The sequence below is a fragment of the Triturus cristatus genome, chromosome 5_1 (assembly GCF_964204655.1).
Source record: "Triturus cristatus chromosome 5_1, aTriCri1.1, whole genome shotgun sequence".
Taxonomy (NCBI): Eukaryota; Metazoa; Chordata; class Amphibia; order Caudata; family Salamandridae; genus Triturus; species Triturus cristatus.
In genome coordinates, this window is record NC_140587.1 from 752,332,249 (window position 1) to 752,349,981 (window position 17,733).

Sequence of the window (17,733 nt, forward strand, 5' to 3'; positions counted from 1 at the left end):
GGTTTTTGACTATAGTGCCCGCTCAAGTATCTAGGCCACAAAGATTCTCCTACAAAGCACTCGGAATGCCAGTCAACCAGGAAGGCCTTGCCATCTTGTCCAATAAGCATCCTCTCTATCTCCATTGTATGCTACATTGTCCAGTGATTCGATTCCCTGCCTAAAGCCTGTATAGGACGAAGGAAAGATGCCTAGGGTGTGAACCCATTCAAGGAGATGCTGGGTAAATCTCAGTAAAGATAGCAACTGAGCATGCGGGCTAGCATCGCTATTAATATATGGTTCTCATGTAAAAACACAAGGAATTGCTCTGGTCCTAAGAATTTAGGGGAAAAACTATTTAACATCAAATAGTCAGCGTGCCTGCATCTCCGAAGCCCTTGTGTATCAGATTCTTTCAGATAACGGACAGCAAGAGAGAAAAGAACATTTCACCAAAAAGGATTGGTGGGAAAGGGGTCTTAAATTTAAAGGACAGTGAGGCGATTCCAGACATATATCCTGCTGCACTTTCTGTGATAACTCTGAAACTGCGTCACACTTGGAAAAATCTCATTGATCCTTTAAGGGAAATAAAAGTCCCACATCTCCCACGAATGTGAGAAAATCACAGCCAGTATATAAATGGAACAAAAACTAGAAACATAACGATTTAAAGCATCCTGATCAACTATTAAGCAACAGAGTGCAAGCCTCCCGTGTTCTCAGGTTTCCATCTTGGGATCTACAAAAAATAGCTGGCCAAGAGCACCTTCAAAAGTGCTGGTGCACCTCAGTTTAGGTATTATAAACTCACCAACTACACATACTTCTATCTCCATCTGACTCTAAGAGGTGGTGGGGGACCCGGGGAGTGCCCTGATGTCCTGTAAATTCCAGGTGGCACTACATACTATGTGTACAAGAGGCGTCAAAGACCCCGGTATTTGCAGCCAGTGACACTGAATTCACACCATTCAAGCACTCTAAAGCCCCCATCCCCATTTTCAAACGCGCTCGACACTCACTTTGCTGTCCAGCAGATTCCATCCCCGTTCATGTTCACCAATTCTGATGCAACATCAACAAAACGTGTCCGGAAGTAGACCTTGCAGTTTCCAGGTCACGGACGCTATCCATGGGACGCACATTAAAACAGCGTTAGGCTCGCTCCTTGTCAGTGCTCTGGTCTCGTGCCCACTGCTCCGAGAGCGGTAATATGGCAGTTTTCAGAACAGCTTCTCGGTGTGGACGCTCAGAAGAGCGAGAAGGCGTTCTGCAATATAACGCTACGACTGAAGACAGTACATGCCAATATTTTGTAAAAACGAAAACACATATGTAGGCCGTGGGCGGAGCAATGCGCCCGCCTTTGGCCTATTGCGTGCTCTGTTAAAACAAAACACACACACTCAAAGCCCAATTACAGACCCCAAAACAGAAAACACACGCACAAGTGTGTGCGATTCCAGGGTCCATTTCTGAATCCCGGACAAAAGGACTCTTGCCTGCGCGAGCACTGCGCAACGCAGGTCGCGAGACCTAAAAGACACTTCTGAGCTGAGTGATATTGCCTAGCTGTACAATAACGAAGGAGGGACGCAGAGAACGAAGGCACCCTCTGGCTAGCACTGCACCCGATTCTTAGCTGTGTGAGCAAGGAAACACTCACTTAATACCCCCGTTTGGAGGCAATAAAGGAATACAAGGACAATCAGTGCAAAGACTGCTTACCCACCTCTGCCACGTGCGGGAGTAAACAATCCTTTGGGACATACACGTGAGGTTGCTACTGACCCACTGACCAAGCTTACAACAACGGGTAGGAGAGCTGTTGCGCAGCACACTAGGGGTCACACAAAGGTGAAACCATCAGAACCAGTCACAACAGGTGTTGCACAACAAGAAGGATATATATGAGTGCGTGACTCCAGCAACCACATCAGACCGCATATCTCCAACAAATTTATAGGTTGCTCCGGACAAACTGGACCTCATATTGAAGGAGGTTCGGGAATCACAGAAAGCAATCAAACACCAAATAGGGATGCTAACTACTGGCTTTACGCTACTAAAGCAGACCATGACAAGCTGGCTAACATTGTGAAAAGTAATACTACTCCTAACAGAAATACTCCCACAGCAAAAAGACCACACAGACCAAACAGCACAACTGCAACGCCAGGTGTCCAGCCTACAGGACAGATTTGAGGATGTAGAAAGCCGGTCACGAGGAAATATTCGTATTGTAGGCCTGCCGGCACGCTGTGAGGGACCCTAATGCAACACAATTCATAGAACAATGGCTACGAGACACGGTGGCCCCAGAAGGTCCAACGGACCTCTTCTGTGTCAAAAGAGCACAAAGGACTCCGAAGTGAAAAGTGGATTGGTGGTGCTTCACCACGGCCAATGATCGCCCAGATACTTAAAAATAAAGACCATGACACGTTGCTTCATAATGCCAGAGAAAACTCCCCTCTACTGTACGAAAACCAACAGATCTCACTATACCCGGACTTCACAATTACAGGCCTCCTATCAAGAAGTGAAAAAGTAACTTAGAACCCTAAACCTCAAATATGCTTTACTGTTCCCCGTCCAATTTAAGATCATGCATGAGCAAAAGTCATACTTCTCTGAGAACCCAGAGGCAGTCGCTGACTAGGTGGAAGTCGCATTCTTATCTATTACATCAGAGAGGTCAACGCAAAGCACAAACCAAGGCTCACAATCAGCACTTAATGGTAAAATGCACCGAAACAAAATAAGTCGAAAGCCCATCCCTGGAACAAGTGCTGGAAAGCCGAAAATCAGCATTATTCACAGCGGCAACTTTAAAGACCAAGATCCACTCTCCTTAGCGGAGTCCTCGGAGGACACTAACATGCAATCACTCTGAAAATAGTCTTGCTCTATTCCCTTCCCTCACCCCGCAAACGGTGAATGACTATTTGGGATAACTTCCCAACCTGGGCACTAAGATAGATTTTAACTTGCCTTGATGAATATGAGCTACAAACCCTGGTGAACTCCCCACCTCGCAAAACTGCATAAACGTCGTAAGCGGCCGAGGTCCAGTCAGCTGTATGGCAACCATGCCACCCAAGATCACAAGAGATCTGCGAGGCATAGTAACCATATCCCCAGTAGCGAATGCAAGATGGTTACAGTTTAACTGTTAACAGCATTGAATATCGGTTTGGTTCACCACTGTTCTATGGATGATCCTTGTATAGGGTTGTAAAAGTGAGAAGTTGTTTACCTGGCTCACCCCCCATCATAGTGTGTAGAAGTCCCCACTCACAGGAGGTGGTAAGATACAGAACAATATACACATACCTATGGCTACACCGTGAAAGTATACTATAGTTACATGGAATGTCAGGGGCATGGGCTCAGTGCACAAGTGACACAGAATACACGCCTAACTGAACAGAAGAAAAGCGCAAAATTGTCTTACTTTAGGAGACACACCTCACCAATTCCAAAGCTACTAAACTACATAGAAAGAGGAGAGGGAAAGTGTTTAAAACATCATTTTCCACTTGTGTGGGGAGCTGCTATCTGGATCAGAAACGGAACCCAATTTGTTGCCCTAGAACAGAAAATATCTGTAAATGGTAGATATGTCCTGATACATGGTACGCTAGATGGTACAAACATAGTTATAGACAGCATATATGGCCCGAACTACGATCAGGATAAATTCTTAGAAAGTTTAAACGCAATGCTAACGGAATGGGTAAATTACCCCTGGATGGATCAGAAACATGGAATTTTCCCAGATACTAGCATATCTATACGGGTGTCCCATACCCAAGGGGATCCAGCCGATAACCAGGGCTGTCCTGGTGGTGTGGCGCACGGCCATGAGACATACGGAGCGGGACAAATGACTCACACAGCACACACCTCTCTGGCACGGTGCATGGCTAGGGGAGGCGGCGGCACTCTCGGGGTTCAGGCAGTGGGATCGCATAGGGATTTCTTTGCTGGGCAACATATGGGTGGGGGACCACATTAAGACATTCCAGAACCTACGTGAAGGCTATGCCCACCATGCTACCCAGTTTTACAAATTTCTACAACTTACTTATGCCCTCAACACACATCTCAATAGACAAATCCCCTTCCTGAATTTAGCCACTTGGAGGCCCAAGTCATGATGGGGAATCTCGGAAGAGGAGGGTTCTCCCCTATATACCGCACCCTCGGTAACAACAGGCTGGCATCCCGGACCCCAATTTGGACCCGATGGGAGGGTTGGGTGTGCTTCCTGGAGATGGAGGACTGGGGTGACGCCCTCATGGCGCCCCAAAACCATCACAACCTCAGCCAGACTCTGGATGAAAAACGATACTTCGCGATTAAGCAGACTGGTATAGTCAAAGGTCTTGCGCTCAGAGCCAGAAGCCATAATCCACTGGGCACAGGCTCTGGCTTAGTTTTAGCAAAACCTAAATGGCTTTGCAGGCATACATGACTTTATTTACAAAACTAGCCAGCAGATTTGGAAATAAGCAATTATTTGTGGCAACATTTGCAATGTTACTTGTGATCTAATGTTTAAGATCGTAAGCAAAGGAGTAACCGTTTCACATTTCACCATAACTGGTGAATTTTAGTGGGACTTTATATCATTTGACATTTTATTTAAAGCTATTTTCAGGGGAATTCCATATTTTTGTACCATCCTATTCTGTCTGATTAGTGAATAAGTTCCCTTTAACAATATTTTTAATTATGTTTTTGTTTTGTTGGGATATTCACAGGCCCCTGAATAAACAGCACATGCCACGCCCTAGCCACAACTTCAGGTTTTGTGCCCTAACCTAACCCCAAACTGTCATGCATCCAAAGCATGCTGGGCAAGGCATTCACCATAATCAGTGAGCTCAGGACATGTTGAGTTACTTTTTGCTATTTCATTCAAGAATTCACGCTATATACTAAACTCACAAGGCTTAGCCTAAGGGGGGTGCCAGCAGGCTCTGGGTAAACCGCATAATCTGCCACACCCGCTACTACGGTCATATGCCATGCACAGCAGGCTCTGTGCATAAGATGTGGTCTTTGCCATGCACGTCACAGACTATGCGGTCTTGAGAGCACAGTATATGGCAGAGTTGTAGATACCACTCGTGCAGCAGGTGCCATGGCACAAGGGTCCAGAGCCCGGAGGGGCCCACTGAACCCTGAAAAGTGGTCAATGTTGCTAGTCCAGCAGAATTTAAAGGGACCATTATCCTTTTTTACAACAGAGGCCATGTCATCCTTGCTACGCTATTGGCTGAGGGCAGTTGGCTCCGGGTACAGAGCATGGCCTTAAAATTAAAAAATTCCTAGTATTGATGATGTTTAGTGCCCCCCCCTCCCCCCCAGGCTGATTACAGCCTCGGGACCTATTCCCACAGGGCCCAGCCGATATTCAAACGGTAAGAGGGTACCATGTGGCATCCTTTCCCAGCACTATTTTGGCCCTTGGAACTCTATTTACCGGGGTCCAGCCTTCTTATAAAGTGGGAGTAGGATACAGCACCCCTCAATCCTCCCTGGATGACTTCGGCCCTGGTGATCCCATTCCCGGGGCCAGGCCTAAGTTAAAGAGGAGGAGGGGGCACACAGTTCCCCTCCACGGACAGATTTGGACCCTGAGGATCCCATTCCCCAGGGCCCGCCGCAATTTAAAAAGGGAGAGGGGCCAGCCTCCAAGAGCCATTAATGTCCCTGGGGATCTCATCTCACAGGGACAGCTGGAGGTGATGAGCCGGCTGGAGGGTTGGGGACCTTGGGTCTCTACCTGCGGCCCCCAAAAAGGAGCGGGTGGGTGCCCTGGGTAGGCACCAGGGCACCCGTTTATTGGTTGTGTCCTAGGGGATGGGATCCCCGGGGCTAAACTCAGCCTGGGGAGGGGGCCGCAAGGTCCCCCTCCCCCATCATTGGACAGGCCCTAGAAGATAGAGTCCCCAGGGTCATATCGGCCCAGGGAGGGGGGTTGCATGCCACTGTACCATTAGTAAATGGCCTGGCCCCGGGGATGGCGTCCCTGGGGCCAAAATCAGCCTTGGGAGGGGGCTGCATAACCTCCTCCCTTTTATACATTGGCCCTGCCTCAGGATGTTGTTCTCTGTGCTGAAATGGGCCAAGGAGAGAGGGCCACATGCCCCCCCATCCCACATAACTATAATGGCAGCCTTTGGAGGGGGAGCCAACCACGGCTGCTGGATGTCTGCGGGGGTTGGCTAAGGGGGTTGGCCGCAGTCCTGCGCCGGGGCCAATAAGTGATATACAATAGCAATTACAATACATTACAATGAAAATATTTTTAGGTCCGACTACACTACTGACCAAAAGATAAAAATACTCTCAGAAGTAGATCACAGAGGAGCTTTGACTACACCTCAAGGTGGATTCGTTCGAGTGTAGCATTTATTTGGGCAGAAGTGGTGTGCTTTCACTGGAAAATGAGTGCTTGCATTGCGCTTTTTTGATCTGTGGGAAAGATTATGCTCAATACAAGAAGACTGTTCGGTTATGATATTAAGCCAACTATCAAAGATGTAGGCTTGGTCTGTTTTTTTAAGTTAAAAAATATATATTAAAGGCAGAGGCCTGACATTCATAGTGAAAAGTATTTGCTGCTAAAGTCAATATGGATTTAAGGATGGATAGATATTAATCTGTATTACAGTCTGTAAGGGGGGTGGGGGGGGGAAAGAGTCTTTTAATGTTATTTTTATTCAGTGTATTACAAGGAAATTCACAGATTTCTATAGTTTGCAATGGTTTTGGTGTTGGTTAACCCCTCTAAAAACCACAGCAATAGAAGATTTACCTTCATAATCCTTGCTAGTCCCTCTTAGGAGAGATACTATTTTGTTTTGCCAGCTGTAATTATAGGACTGCACGCCTAATGGTGTCTTCAGGGAATCGTACACTAAGTTGGCCTGAGTTGCTTATGATGAAAAGCTAAAGGGTCGATTGCTTCACTGGGAAAAGTTATGTCTGATGCCATAGGTCTCATAAATTCATAATGGAAAGTAATGAAAAGGCAGTAGGCTTGGCTTATACACTGTGAAAAGATTTGCTGGAGCCATGATGGATTGTTATTGCACTGTGTTATAGGCTGTAGAGAAATATTTTGTTACATGAAATCTCAGATTACCGTAGTAGGCAAGTGTTTTGGCACGGTCACTCTCTCACAAAACCATGAGGGATAGAAGATTTTCACTGTGATAATCCTTGTAAGGCAATTTTTGGGATTGGTTGTGTATAACTTTGCCCCCTGTAATTTTGTACATATGTTTTATTTTATAAGTGTTTTCCCGAAGGTTGCCATCGTACGTACACTTCAGTAGGCCTGTGCTAGTTATTGGCTCAAGCGAATGCTAAAGGCTACAGACCTTACTGGAGTGCTTGATTGGCATCCATTTAGGATTCTGCAGCTGAACTGGTCAACGTTTTGAGAAAGGTTTCTTTTTGTTGGGGTTATGCTTGGATATTTAACATGAGTTTTTAGCAAGAAAGAAAGAAAGAAAGAAAGAAAGAAAGAAAGAAAGAAAGTTCTGCACTTACAATGTTTATTTTCATCCACTGGAGAGGCTTCATTGATAGAGACTTAGTTCAACATTACCTGCATGGACGAGCTTGTCAGGTGTGCAGATTAATGCTCTGAGAGAACCACCGTCATTGTGAAAGTATTTTTTTAAAAATGTTTTACAAGCACCGAAACACAAAATGCACTGTTAAACATCCATTTAATGTTTTAACTGTTTAGGCAAGCTAAATATCCCACGAATGAATCTAGGACTGTGAATTACAGGAAATAATGCAGTTAGTCCTCTCTTCTGTTCAGTACAGGCTTTGAAACTACTGTCAAACAATCAACAAGAATGCTTACCCATGCAACACACACACACACGGTCAGCCCTCTTCTGCTGCTGGTCTGTGAGAGTGTCATTTACACTTCCATCCATGACAGGAAACAGCATTGGGCATAGGGTCAGCGCACTAGTTTAGCCTTTAGCTCTACTGTCCTGTGAGTGATGGTATTTGTTTGGCACCTCAATGCCAGGACTGCTGGACCAGCCTCTAGTTTTTAACTTTATAGGTCCCTTTTCCTTTCTTTCCTCCTCTTATTATTTTCATTTTTAGGTCTCGGGACCATCCGGTCGGCAGACCGGAAGTCCGGAGATTTAATGACTTGGGAGAAGAGGGGCTTGAACCCGCCCCTCTTCTGCCCTGTTCTCCATTGGCTGGCCTCGTAAATGCTGGCCAGCCATTGGAGAAGAGGTCCCGTCACTCCAATCCTGCCCCATCCTTTTCGGATCGGGGGCGTGTTTTTTGCGAAAAGTCTCAGGGAGGAGACAACAGCAAAACACGCCCCCCGATCCGAAAAGGACGCTGCGTTTCTCTGCTTCCCTTGACGAGCGTGTAAATTGCGGGCCTGCAGCCGTCCTCCGTCCAAATCAATGATCAGAGTAGGCCATCGTCAGCTTCTCTCAATCTCTGCCCCCTCCGGCTTCCCGTCACTCTTCTACCACGCACTTCTGTGCATCCCTTCTGCAATGCACAACATCGTCTTGCCTGTGGGACTGTCCCTCTCCAGCTTTGCTGTCTCTGCAGTGACAAGATACGTATAACACCTGCCCACTCCCTCCAGTTCACATATACATACACTCACACTTCACAGCAGAAGACACACAAAACACGTCACTGTGGTTGAAGACCACACAAACACAAACACACACACACACACACCCCGACACACACAGACACAAACCTACAAGGACACACACTTGCACACACGCACATCCCTCTTCTGGGGGCATGCATGCACATATCACTACAAGAGGCACACAAACAGCACAGGTACAGACACAAATCACTGCATGAGGCTCACACTCCTCTGCAGGATGCACCAGCGCCACTTCCAGAGGGGGCTCAGGGTACAGCGCCGGCTCTGGGGGCAGCCCATAGTATCAGCTTGGGGGTTTAGGTTCAAACTGTGTGACAGCACTGATTTAAACTCTGTGGGTTACATCATCGCAGCTGCAAGTTATTGTAAAAAGGTAAAAATGCTGACACCTACTACGGGGTTGCTTTGCACTGCTCTCTGTGCTGCTGCACACTGTGTTGATGTCAGTATCCTTTGTCTTATATCAGTACATGCCTCGGCCATTCGGATACCGGGACTCCTAGGTCTTAGCTGTGCAGCTGTGTGTTTGTGCCCTACTGCCTTTGTCTGTAGTTGCGTTGCTCTATGTATGTGCCCTGTCGCTGTCAGTACTTGTACTACTCTCTCACTGTGCCATACTGCTCTAAAAGAGTCCTCTCTCCGATTAGGACCTAGTTTCTTTCTGTTTCTACAATCGCTCCCCTTTGTTTCCTGTTTCGTTTTCTTGTTTCTGAGCCAGTTCCTTCTATTTCTGCCCTTAGCTCCTTCTTTTGTGCGCCTGTCCCTTGCGCTTCTCATTTCTAGGTACCTTGCAGCCCCATTCTCTTGTTACAGATGCCACTCTCCTTGTCTTAGCCTCACTTGTTTTGTATCCATCTTTATCCTGCCTAACATTGTTATTCAATGTTGAATAGCGCTAGCTAGACCCGAGGGTATCGGCGCGCTTTACATGTTCAGTGAGGAGGTTCACTCGAAGTACGTGCGAGGATTCATGTGGGTCAAAACTGTCAACAAAAGAGTACAGAACAATACAGCAGTGAGGTATTCAAAACAACCACGGAGGGATAGAACATCCCGCACTAAGGTAACAGCGCTAGAGGCCGCGCGAGCCAGATGACGCGTTGAGGGTGCTGTCCTTGGGGGTTGCATAGTACGGTTAGGGGGCATGTTGAAGTAGTCGTTGAGCAGTAGGGAGAGTGTATTCAGCCGAGAGTGGGGGGAGGGGCAGTCATGGTGACTTCGTGGGCTCGTTTTCTGCTCTAAAAGAGTCCTTGGTGTTATGAGGCTTGTCAGTGGGCGCTTGGGCTGACATAAAGCAGTAAATTAATGTGCGATGCCTGACAGGGCGCACTTACATTCCAGTTCTCGCTCCTGGTCTGTAAGTTATGTACTGCGCTATTGGTACGTCTCTGTCTTTATATAGATCTATAAAAGCGCGCAGTCTGAAGCAGCCTTAAATCAGACATGTAGGCGCTATATAAGACACAAAGGCATGTGTAATTGTGTACTCTTCGAATTCCGCAGTTTTAGTTTGTTTGCTGTGTCTCCCTGGCGCTCGTGGTTTGTTTTACATTTTCTACACATGTACAGTGCCTAGAAGCGGCCCGGATGCAGGGCAATTGCCCGAGTTCAAAAACAAAATCCTGACGTTAGCTCAGTCAATAGATCATAGTGGGCCTTCATTCAAATTACTAAATCTATATATATTGTTTGCATTGTTGCTTCTTTGTAGTGCCTAAAACTCTCCAATACACCGTGTGGGTGCTACACACATCTGTAGTGTATACATACATAAATCCGGTGTCCATCGGCTATTAGAATCGGGCTGCAAAAAGTTTCTGGGGACGGAAGAAAGATTTAACGGCCTTGGATTCACAAATTACTTTGGTTTGTTTTTTGTTACATTACTTTATTGAAGTTTGGGTGACAATCAGTTTGACTGATAAGGATTTTTATGTATCCGGAGGAAACTATATTGAAAATGTACTAGAGGTCTGTTACTTTGCAATTCAACGAAAGCACCCCGGATTAGTACGGCAGCGATTTCATTTCTTTTGAAGGAAATGTCGTGGGAGGGGGCGCTTGCTTGGCCACAGCTGTGCCGATTGTTAGAGAGTAGAACAAGCATTTACAATGCAACGGTCTCGGCATTGTTAAAGTTAGAGCTATTGGCATTGCTCATGACAATGCCGTTTCTTTAAATGTTTTAAAAACAAAAACAAACAAAAATAATGTCAAGAGCAATGCCAATAGCTCTAACTTTCACAATGCCGAGACCGTTGCATTGTAAATGCTTGTTAGAGCATACTACAGCTGTAGTGCACCACAGCCCGTGCAGCCACTACCTCTAAACGAGACGTCAATCACAGAATGGTAGTGTCCCTAGTGTATCATTGTTCTACCATTCCAATATGACCAAAACATAGCTTCTAAATGTGCAATCATGCTGAAACTTTAAAAGAACAATAGACTACATACAGTAGCGTTGGAAAACAACCATCCACTGCTATGCTTAATTTCTATTTGTTATTACAAGCATATGCCCACCGTGTTTTAATGGCGTCATGTTTTTATTTACTACCTTTAATATGTATTGCATATGCTGTCGAGCTTGCGTATGTGTTTTATTGTGGTTGTGTAAGAAGGCTGATGCAAGTTGTCAATGGGAGCATGGATGGGATTGAATGCATGAGTACATGAAGAGTGGCAGAGAGACTTAAAGTGCCTGATCTGGTTAAGTTCTGAAGAGGCACTTTTATTTATGCCAGACCTATTGTCATTACCAATGCATGTTTTCCATTAAATGATTGCAGGGTCTCTAGGCGAATATAGTCACTGTTTAAAAGAAAATACTATAAAGACAGCAGAAAAGAGAACTTCCTTCCCTCAGTCTAACAAAAAGATTGGACTCCAATGATCCATTCTATGCACAGTCGAAGCTGGCTCATCTATCCCTCAAACACGGAGAGGCTGTCCTGTAACTCGTATGAAGGCAGAGATACTCGGCACTTTTAAATGCCCATTAGCAGGAACCTCTGCATTAGTAGCAGTAGCACTGATTAGTTTGTAACCGACAGCATTTTTTTTACTACAGAAAGTTTTACATTGTAAAAAAATCCATGGCATAGTACTGCACAAATACACCATTGATCAGCAGTGAGGGAATATTAGTAATCTTATAAGTACCTGCAAACGCCATACAGACGTGATCATCAAGAGCACAAATTTTTCTGACAGTTCTTTCATCCTGAAGTTTTGCAACAGATTTCTTCTCTACCCCGAGGATAACTATATCTTTTCCGCGAATGCCAACCTATTAAAAACAAAATAGGAGTATGTAAAGGTTATCATTTTAACTGTACTCCTTAAACACTCTAAAATCACCATTATCTGCATATTAACACCTCAGCAAGAATGGTAAAGCTACAGACAATTCCAAATCTCTGGCATTATCTAAGTTTGTTTTCACAATATTACACCGAAAACCTCCCGCTTATAGCTATGAAGACAACCTCGGCATTCTGAACAGGTTACTTTGAAAAGATGAGGTGTGCAGAATACATATTTTTTATTGATTTGACAGTTTCAGATAAAAAGGACTGTTGCTGCAAACTTAGGAAGGACTAAATCTGACAACAGGTGAAGTCTCTTTACTCAGGACCAAACCTTCAGGATTTCCAAACCCAATATAAAAGTGATCCTGCATATGAGCTAGTCAACGAGTTTGCCATTTGTTTCCACAAACGTTTCAAAATACATGTCACTTCCCTTGTGCATATATGGTGTCATTGACAAATCATGTAGACGAAGCATGCAAGATGGAATCAGATGTACAGGTCAAGAGAGTGCATTTACATAACCTGATTAGGTCTTAAGACCAAATAATCTAATTCCGTACTACACACTGATAAGAATCTAACCTGTACTGGCTTGGATCTATCACACTGACTAAAGAATACACCACTTGGCAAAGTTTTATAGCTACCCAATCGGAGAAATTCTCATGCCCACTCTGATCAACTTAAAGGTACTGTGTTTCTTTAGGCGACAAAGGGGTGTGTAGATAAACTGGTGAAAAAGGGACAGATGTACTGAAATACGTATACTTGACCTTATGATCTGCAATAAAGTGGGTGTGATGCCCATTTCTCCATTCTTATAGAGTACTGAAGGAAAGGCAAGGCTAGCCTAATGCATCTTTGCACTATGGGTCCGGAGGGACCAAAGATTTACATTCTCCCAGTGACCCTAAGAAGATAAGGTCGCTGTTGCTGAATCAAACTGCGAAAGGATGACTGTGATGCTCCAGTAGGTCGGACGGTTTGCAGGTAATTTCTATATCACGCCACGGTGAGCCCCGTACTGCAAATGCTACTCTTAAGCAGTGCCCGTCTACGGCCTGAATTTTGTACCTCATATTTCAGTTAATCATTTGTTGCAAGTAGCCCTGCCATGTGCCAAGCATTAGGAGTTAGTCTAACACATTTCAGTGCCCGTCTCCACATCAACTCACTGAAATTAAATTTCACACAATTGGAGCGCCTCAGTCTGTGTCTTATTATTCTAGGAACTCTCAGCACACTGGCTTCAGTTTTTAATTGAAAGATTGTGTGTGCAACTACACCGTCCTGAAGATGGTCTCGAGGATCTTCTAGACAACGTTGACGAATTTGCACCTTTTTGCTTGTATTTTTATGTTTAATAGACAGAATGAAAATAATATGAAATGTTCTGTTTAATTGAGATATATGGTGTTTTGTTTTCCATATGTATATAAAAGCAAAAGGTGTTGGATTACTACTGTAGAACAAACCGATATTACCAGTAGTATGTAAGTTGCCGTGCTTAATTTTGAAAAAGAAAATCTGGATTAAAGCAATTCTTTATATAACTGGGTGTTTATGAAGAAATTCTCTGTATTGGAGAAATGATGTTCACTGTTGTGACAATATTGGAAATAAGAAATAATGTTGAATGATTCCTCTAGGGACATCTATATTTTGTGATTCAGCCAGTAAGAGCAGTCAGTCTGCAGTCACGAGCCTCACTCGGTAAGAGTAGTGATGCGGCTGCCTTGTATTCAGCATCACAGGGGCTTGATCAGCGGACAATGGTTTCATTAGCACATGCGAGTACTATGTTGCTCAGAAAAGCTGAACTAGTCCACATGCAATGGGGCCAGTGAGTCATGAGCAGGATTAAACTACAATATTTACTGACACTGGTGCTCACTTGACTTTTGCATCTTGTGTACAGCAACTATCCCACTGCAATATGATGCAGCTCGTTCACCACAAGGGTCCCTGGTGTACTGGCCTGAGGACAAATAACTGCAGCTCCCTCTTCAAGAAAGCTGGTCCTACAACTACCCACAATCATCCCTTGACTGGCATCCTGTAAGGTGACCCGGCTAGTAAAATGAATCTGGGCGCACGTGCCCTCACTCCAGTTTCCTGCCAGCACTGCAGTCTGTGTCTTCTTTTACTCCATATGCCCAAGGCCCGATGGGAGAACAAGCTCTCCTCTTCCAAGCCTGGTCGTAAGAGGCTCCTTTCTGGCAGTGAAAATGTTGCTGCTTCTGTGTGTTGATGGGGATAGATTCCATCCTTCACACTGCAGGCCTAGCCCCCACACTTCCGACGCAAATTCCGCTCCTACAGCTGTGATCTGTAGCACTGCTTCAGCTGGAGGAGTGGAAGAACCTGCTAGACGAGCATCAAGTCTCTCATCACACCGCACGAGAAAGGAGACGAGTGTGTTGAGCACACAGCACCTGAGGCCATCACTCACGTCACTCCCCTGTCTATACCTAGGTCTGCGTCCTCACACAGGCATGATTGACATGCCACACCAGACTGAAGGCTCCTGCTTCGACATACTTCAATGTGGGAAGAGCGCACAAGATTATGCCACAGAAGACTTATGTCATCTGTGAAGGGGAAGAGGATCGATGACTGCTCAGGGTAACCCTGCTCTTTGCCTAGACTGATTCTAATACACAGAAGATCTGTTGGCGTGATCAGAAGACAACTGACAACCAAGAGGTCCATTAGTACATTTAAGAATCCATGCACAAGAACAGATTAACCTGCTATAGCCTCTGATCGGGCTGGAGAACTAGTGAAGATAAAAGTCATAACTAAATTGTACGACAGTGAGCACACCCAATGGACTACGACAGGCAAGCTACTTGTATAGCGACTACTACTTGGCAAAGGCCTAGCTGAAGAACCAAGAATAAACTGCATGCATGTCTCTAAACCTAGCAGTCACCGGCTGACTTGCAACCATGGCATCCACGCAGAACAATTACTATCCTCTTGCACAATCCGAAGAGATTCAGCACCATCAAGTCACAGACCCACCAGTAAGCAAAGTCCTTCTTGTTAACATTAGGAAGATCACCTGAAGATAAAATAGCAACCCGACGCTCAGTTTTAAAAAAAAAACAAAAAAAACACATGAATCTAAGGACAACAGTTAAGAAATCACAAGTTAAGGTTTATAACTGTAAGAAGATTACAGCAGTTATGCGCTTCACCTACATCACATCCATCCTGGATGTCCCAAAGCAAAGTGGTCATAAAATTAAGGGGAATTCAGACGTCCATGTCATTCAAGCGCATCACCACTACCATCTGCATAGTTCCTTGCAACCTCACTGCATTCAGACCATCAGCATCATTATCAAGGCCAAGAAGCACAGATGAAACTCAGAAGCAACAGCAGGCCAGTGTCAATCTGTTCATCCTAACTGATCCTAAGTAGTCCACAAGCGACTAGGCTGTGGCTCATTTGCAAACTTGCAGCTGCCCACAGGGAGCCCAAACGCAGCACACATTCAGCCCCACTTGCAACTCGGGAGCCTTCATATCGTTTGAAGGATACCGAAGTCGGAGGTTACTCAGAAGAGTTCAGAAACTTATTTTTTTTTTTTTTTTGCTTTTTTAAAATAAATTTCTTTATTGCGGTTTTGAGATTCACAACACACAGTTAAACAGTTCCAATTTACACTCAGTTCTGCACAAGGATCCTCCCAGTCCCTATCCAGCAACAAGAGTTCAGCAACTTATAGACAAGTTTCCAAGTCCTTCAAAGACAGTCCACGTAGATTTAAGCACCACAAGAAAAGCAAGCTTCGCAAAGGACTCCATGTAGCTCCAGCAAATCTCCTTATGCACCGTTTATACTTTGGACTCTAGTCATTAACTGTCCCATGTGTCAATAGGGTGGACCAACTCCATACACTCAGCACATGATCCTCCCGTGATGTCATCGAAAGAGCTTGGACTTACCGGCATCAGTGTTGATGCCCTAAATCATATCAAGTTAAAAAATTAACTGAATCGACAAGTCATGCTGCAGCCACAATCATTGAATTGTCCTGCTTAATAATTCCAAGACAGAAAGACTCAAATTGGTGTAGCTTTTGCTCTATCTACTGCTATTAGGCTGCTACTTTTCTTTGTTTTTTTAAGTAATGAAGTGTCCTAAAGACACATCCCTGCAGCCCCTTCCATCGAAGGGCTACCTCATCATTTACCCACAATCGGACCTTCAGAGGCATCATCAATCAGGAGACTCAGCTAATAAAATGGAGATGAGCACACATGCCCACACTCCAGTTACCTAGCAGCACTGCAGTCTCGGTCTTCATTTACTCCATACGCAAGCCAAAGACCCGCAACTTGCCACCAGGGTCTGCAGCACTCACTATTCTCCTGACTACTTTGTGTGCAATGTGTTCTAGAGACATGGACAGTGGCCTGCCCCCATTTGTGCTGGATTCAGTCTAGTGCTTCAGATTCCAAGTGAGTCCACAGCACATCCCTTTAAGGGCTCAGAAAAGCCTGAGAATCCTGCAAGGGTAAACTTGAAAGGTCTCTAGTCTTTGCCTGTCTCCCACTTAGACAGCTCATGGCCAAATGATTCTAATCCATCCATCTTGATGAGTTCAGGGCATTACACGAGGCACTAAAATTAGTATGGATACCAAAGTTAAGGAAAAAAAATCCAGTGTAAACTGCTCACTGCGGACATATTTTGATTCTGGCTGTGGAAGTCTTATAGTAGTGCGTTTAAAAAATTGAATGACTAAAGTGCGAGATATTTCTATGTTGAAAATACTTCATGGAAGTACTAAGATTGCTCAGTGTCTTTAAATACAGCAACACTACAAAGTTATTAATACTAGTAACTACTCAGGGCAACATCCCAATCCAAAGTGACGTGGCATGGTGTGCAAAATAACAATGGAATAATGGACTGGGATGCGGCCAGAGAAATTACCAGTGGGCGAGTTTAATTCTAACATTCCATACATCACTTTTTTTGTATACTTTGATGTGTCGCACTAAGTGGGATGGGTATGCCCAGACGTAGGTCCCAGTGCATACTGTTTCACTGGAACAAAGTTGTAGCTGGCTGACGAGCCCATAACTAGGATGAAACCAGTCTTGTGTTGCTTGAGTTCCGGTTCAGAGAGGACCTGGCTTGGCAGTTCAGGCTGGAATGTTCGCATTGGAGTAGGGTCAAGACTGATTGCATATAGCTGGGTCCAGACTGAGGTGGAATGGTGTGCAAAATAACGATGGATTGGGATGCGGCCTGAGTAATTACCAGAGGCGGAGATTAATTCAAGCATTCCATCCATCACTTTTTTGCATAATTCAAATACAGAAAGGCATCTATTTTTGGCTTGTAGGCTATGGATAGACAAGATGTTCTTTTGCTTTGTCTGCCTGTCCTACACCACACACAGGGTATATGGTCTTCCGGACTGTTTTCCTGCAACTCAACCAAGGAAGCATGCCCTACTGGGGCTTAGGAATTAAATCTGGAATAACAGTTTAGCCTTGCAGGCCCATGGGAAGCAGGCCTCATTCCATCATTCTCGGACCTTCCAAGATCTTCAAACGGCAAGTTTTATGCTTGGTGACTGGTCTATGTTATGTAATATTCTAGAGAAGGGGAATTACAATGCAAAATACATGTTGGAATTTGAAAATGTGTTACAATAACTAATTTATTTTCCTTTAGCAGCAAAGTGTGAGAACATCCCCGTAGAGATTTGC

At 44.9% G+C, this 17,733-nt stretch overlaps 1 protein-coding gene across 1 annotated transcript in view; it reads right to left on the bottom strand.

Moving 5' to 3' along the window:
* PSMA8 (proteasome 20S subunit alpha 8) overlaps positions 1 to 17,733 on the bottom strand; it is a 491,044-nt gene that overhangs the window by 369,469 nt on the left and 103,842 nt on the right. Inside the window, exon 2 of the mRNA XM_085605732.1 lies at positions 11,846 to 11,972. Coding sequence (XP_085461858.1) covers positions 11,846 to 11,972 — 127 coding nt within the window. The remainder of the gene's footprint in view (positions 1 to 11,845; positions 11,973 to 17,733) is intronic.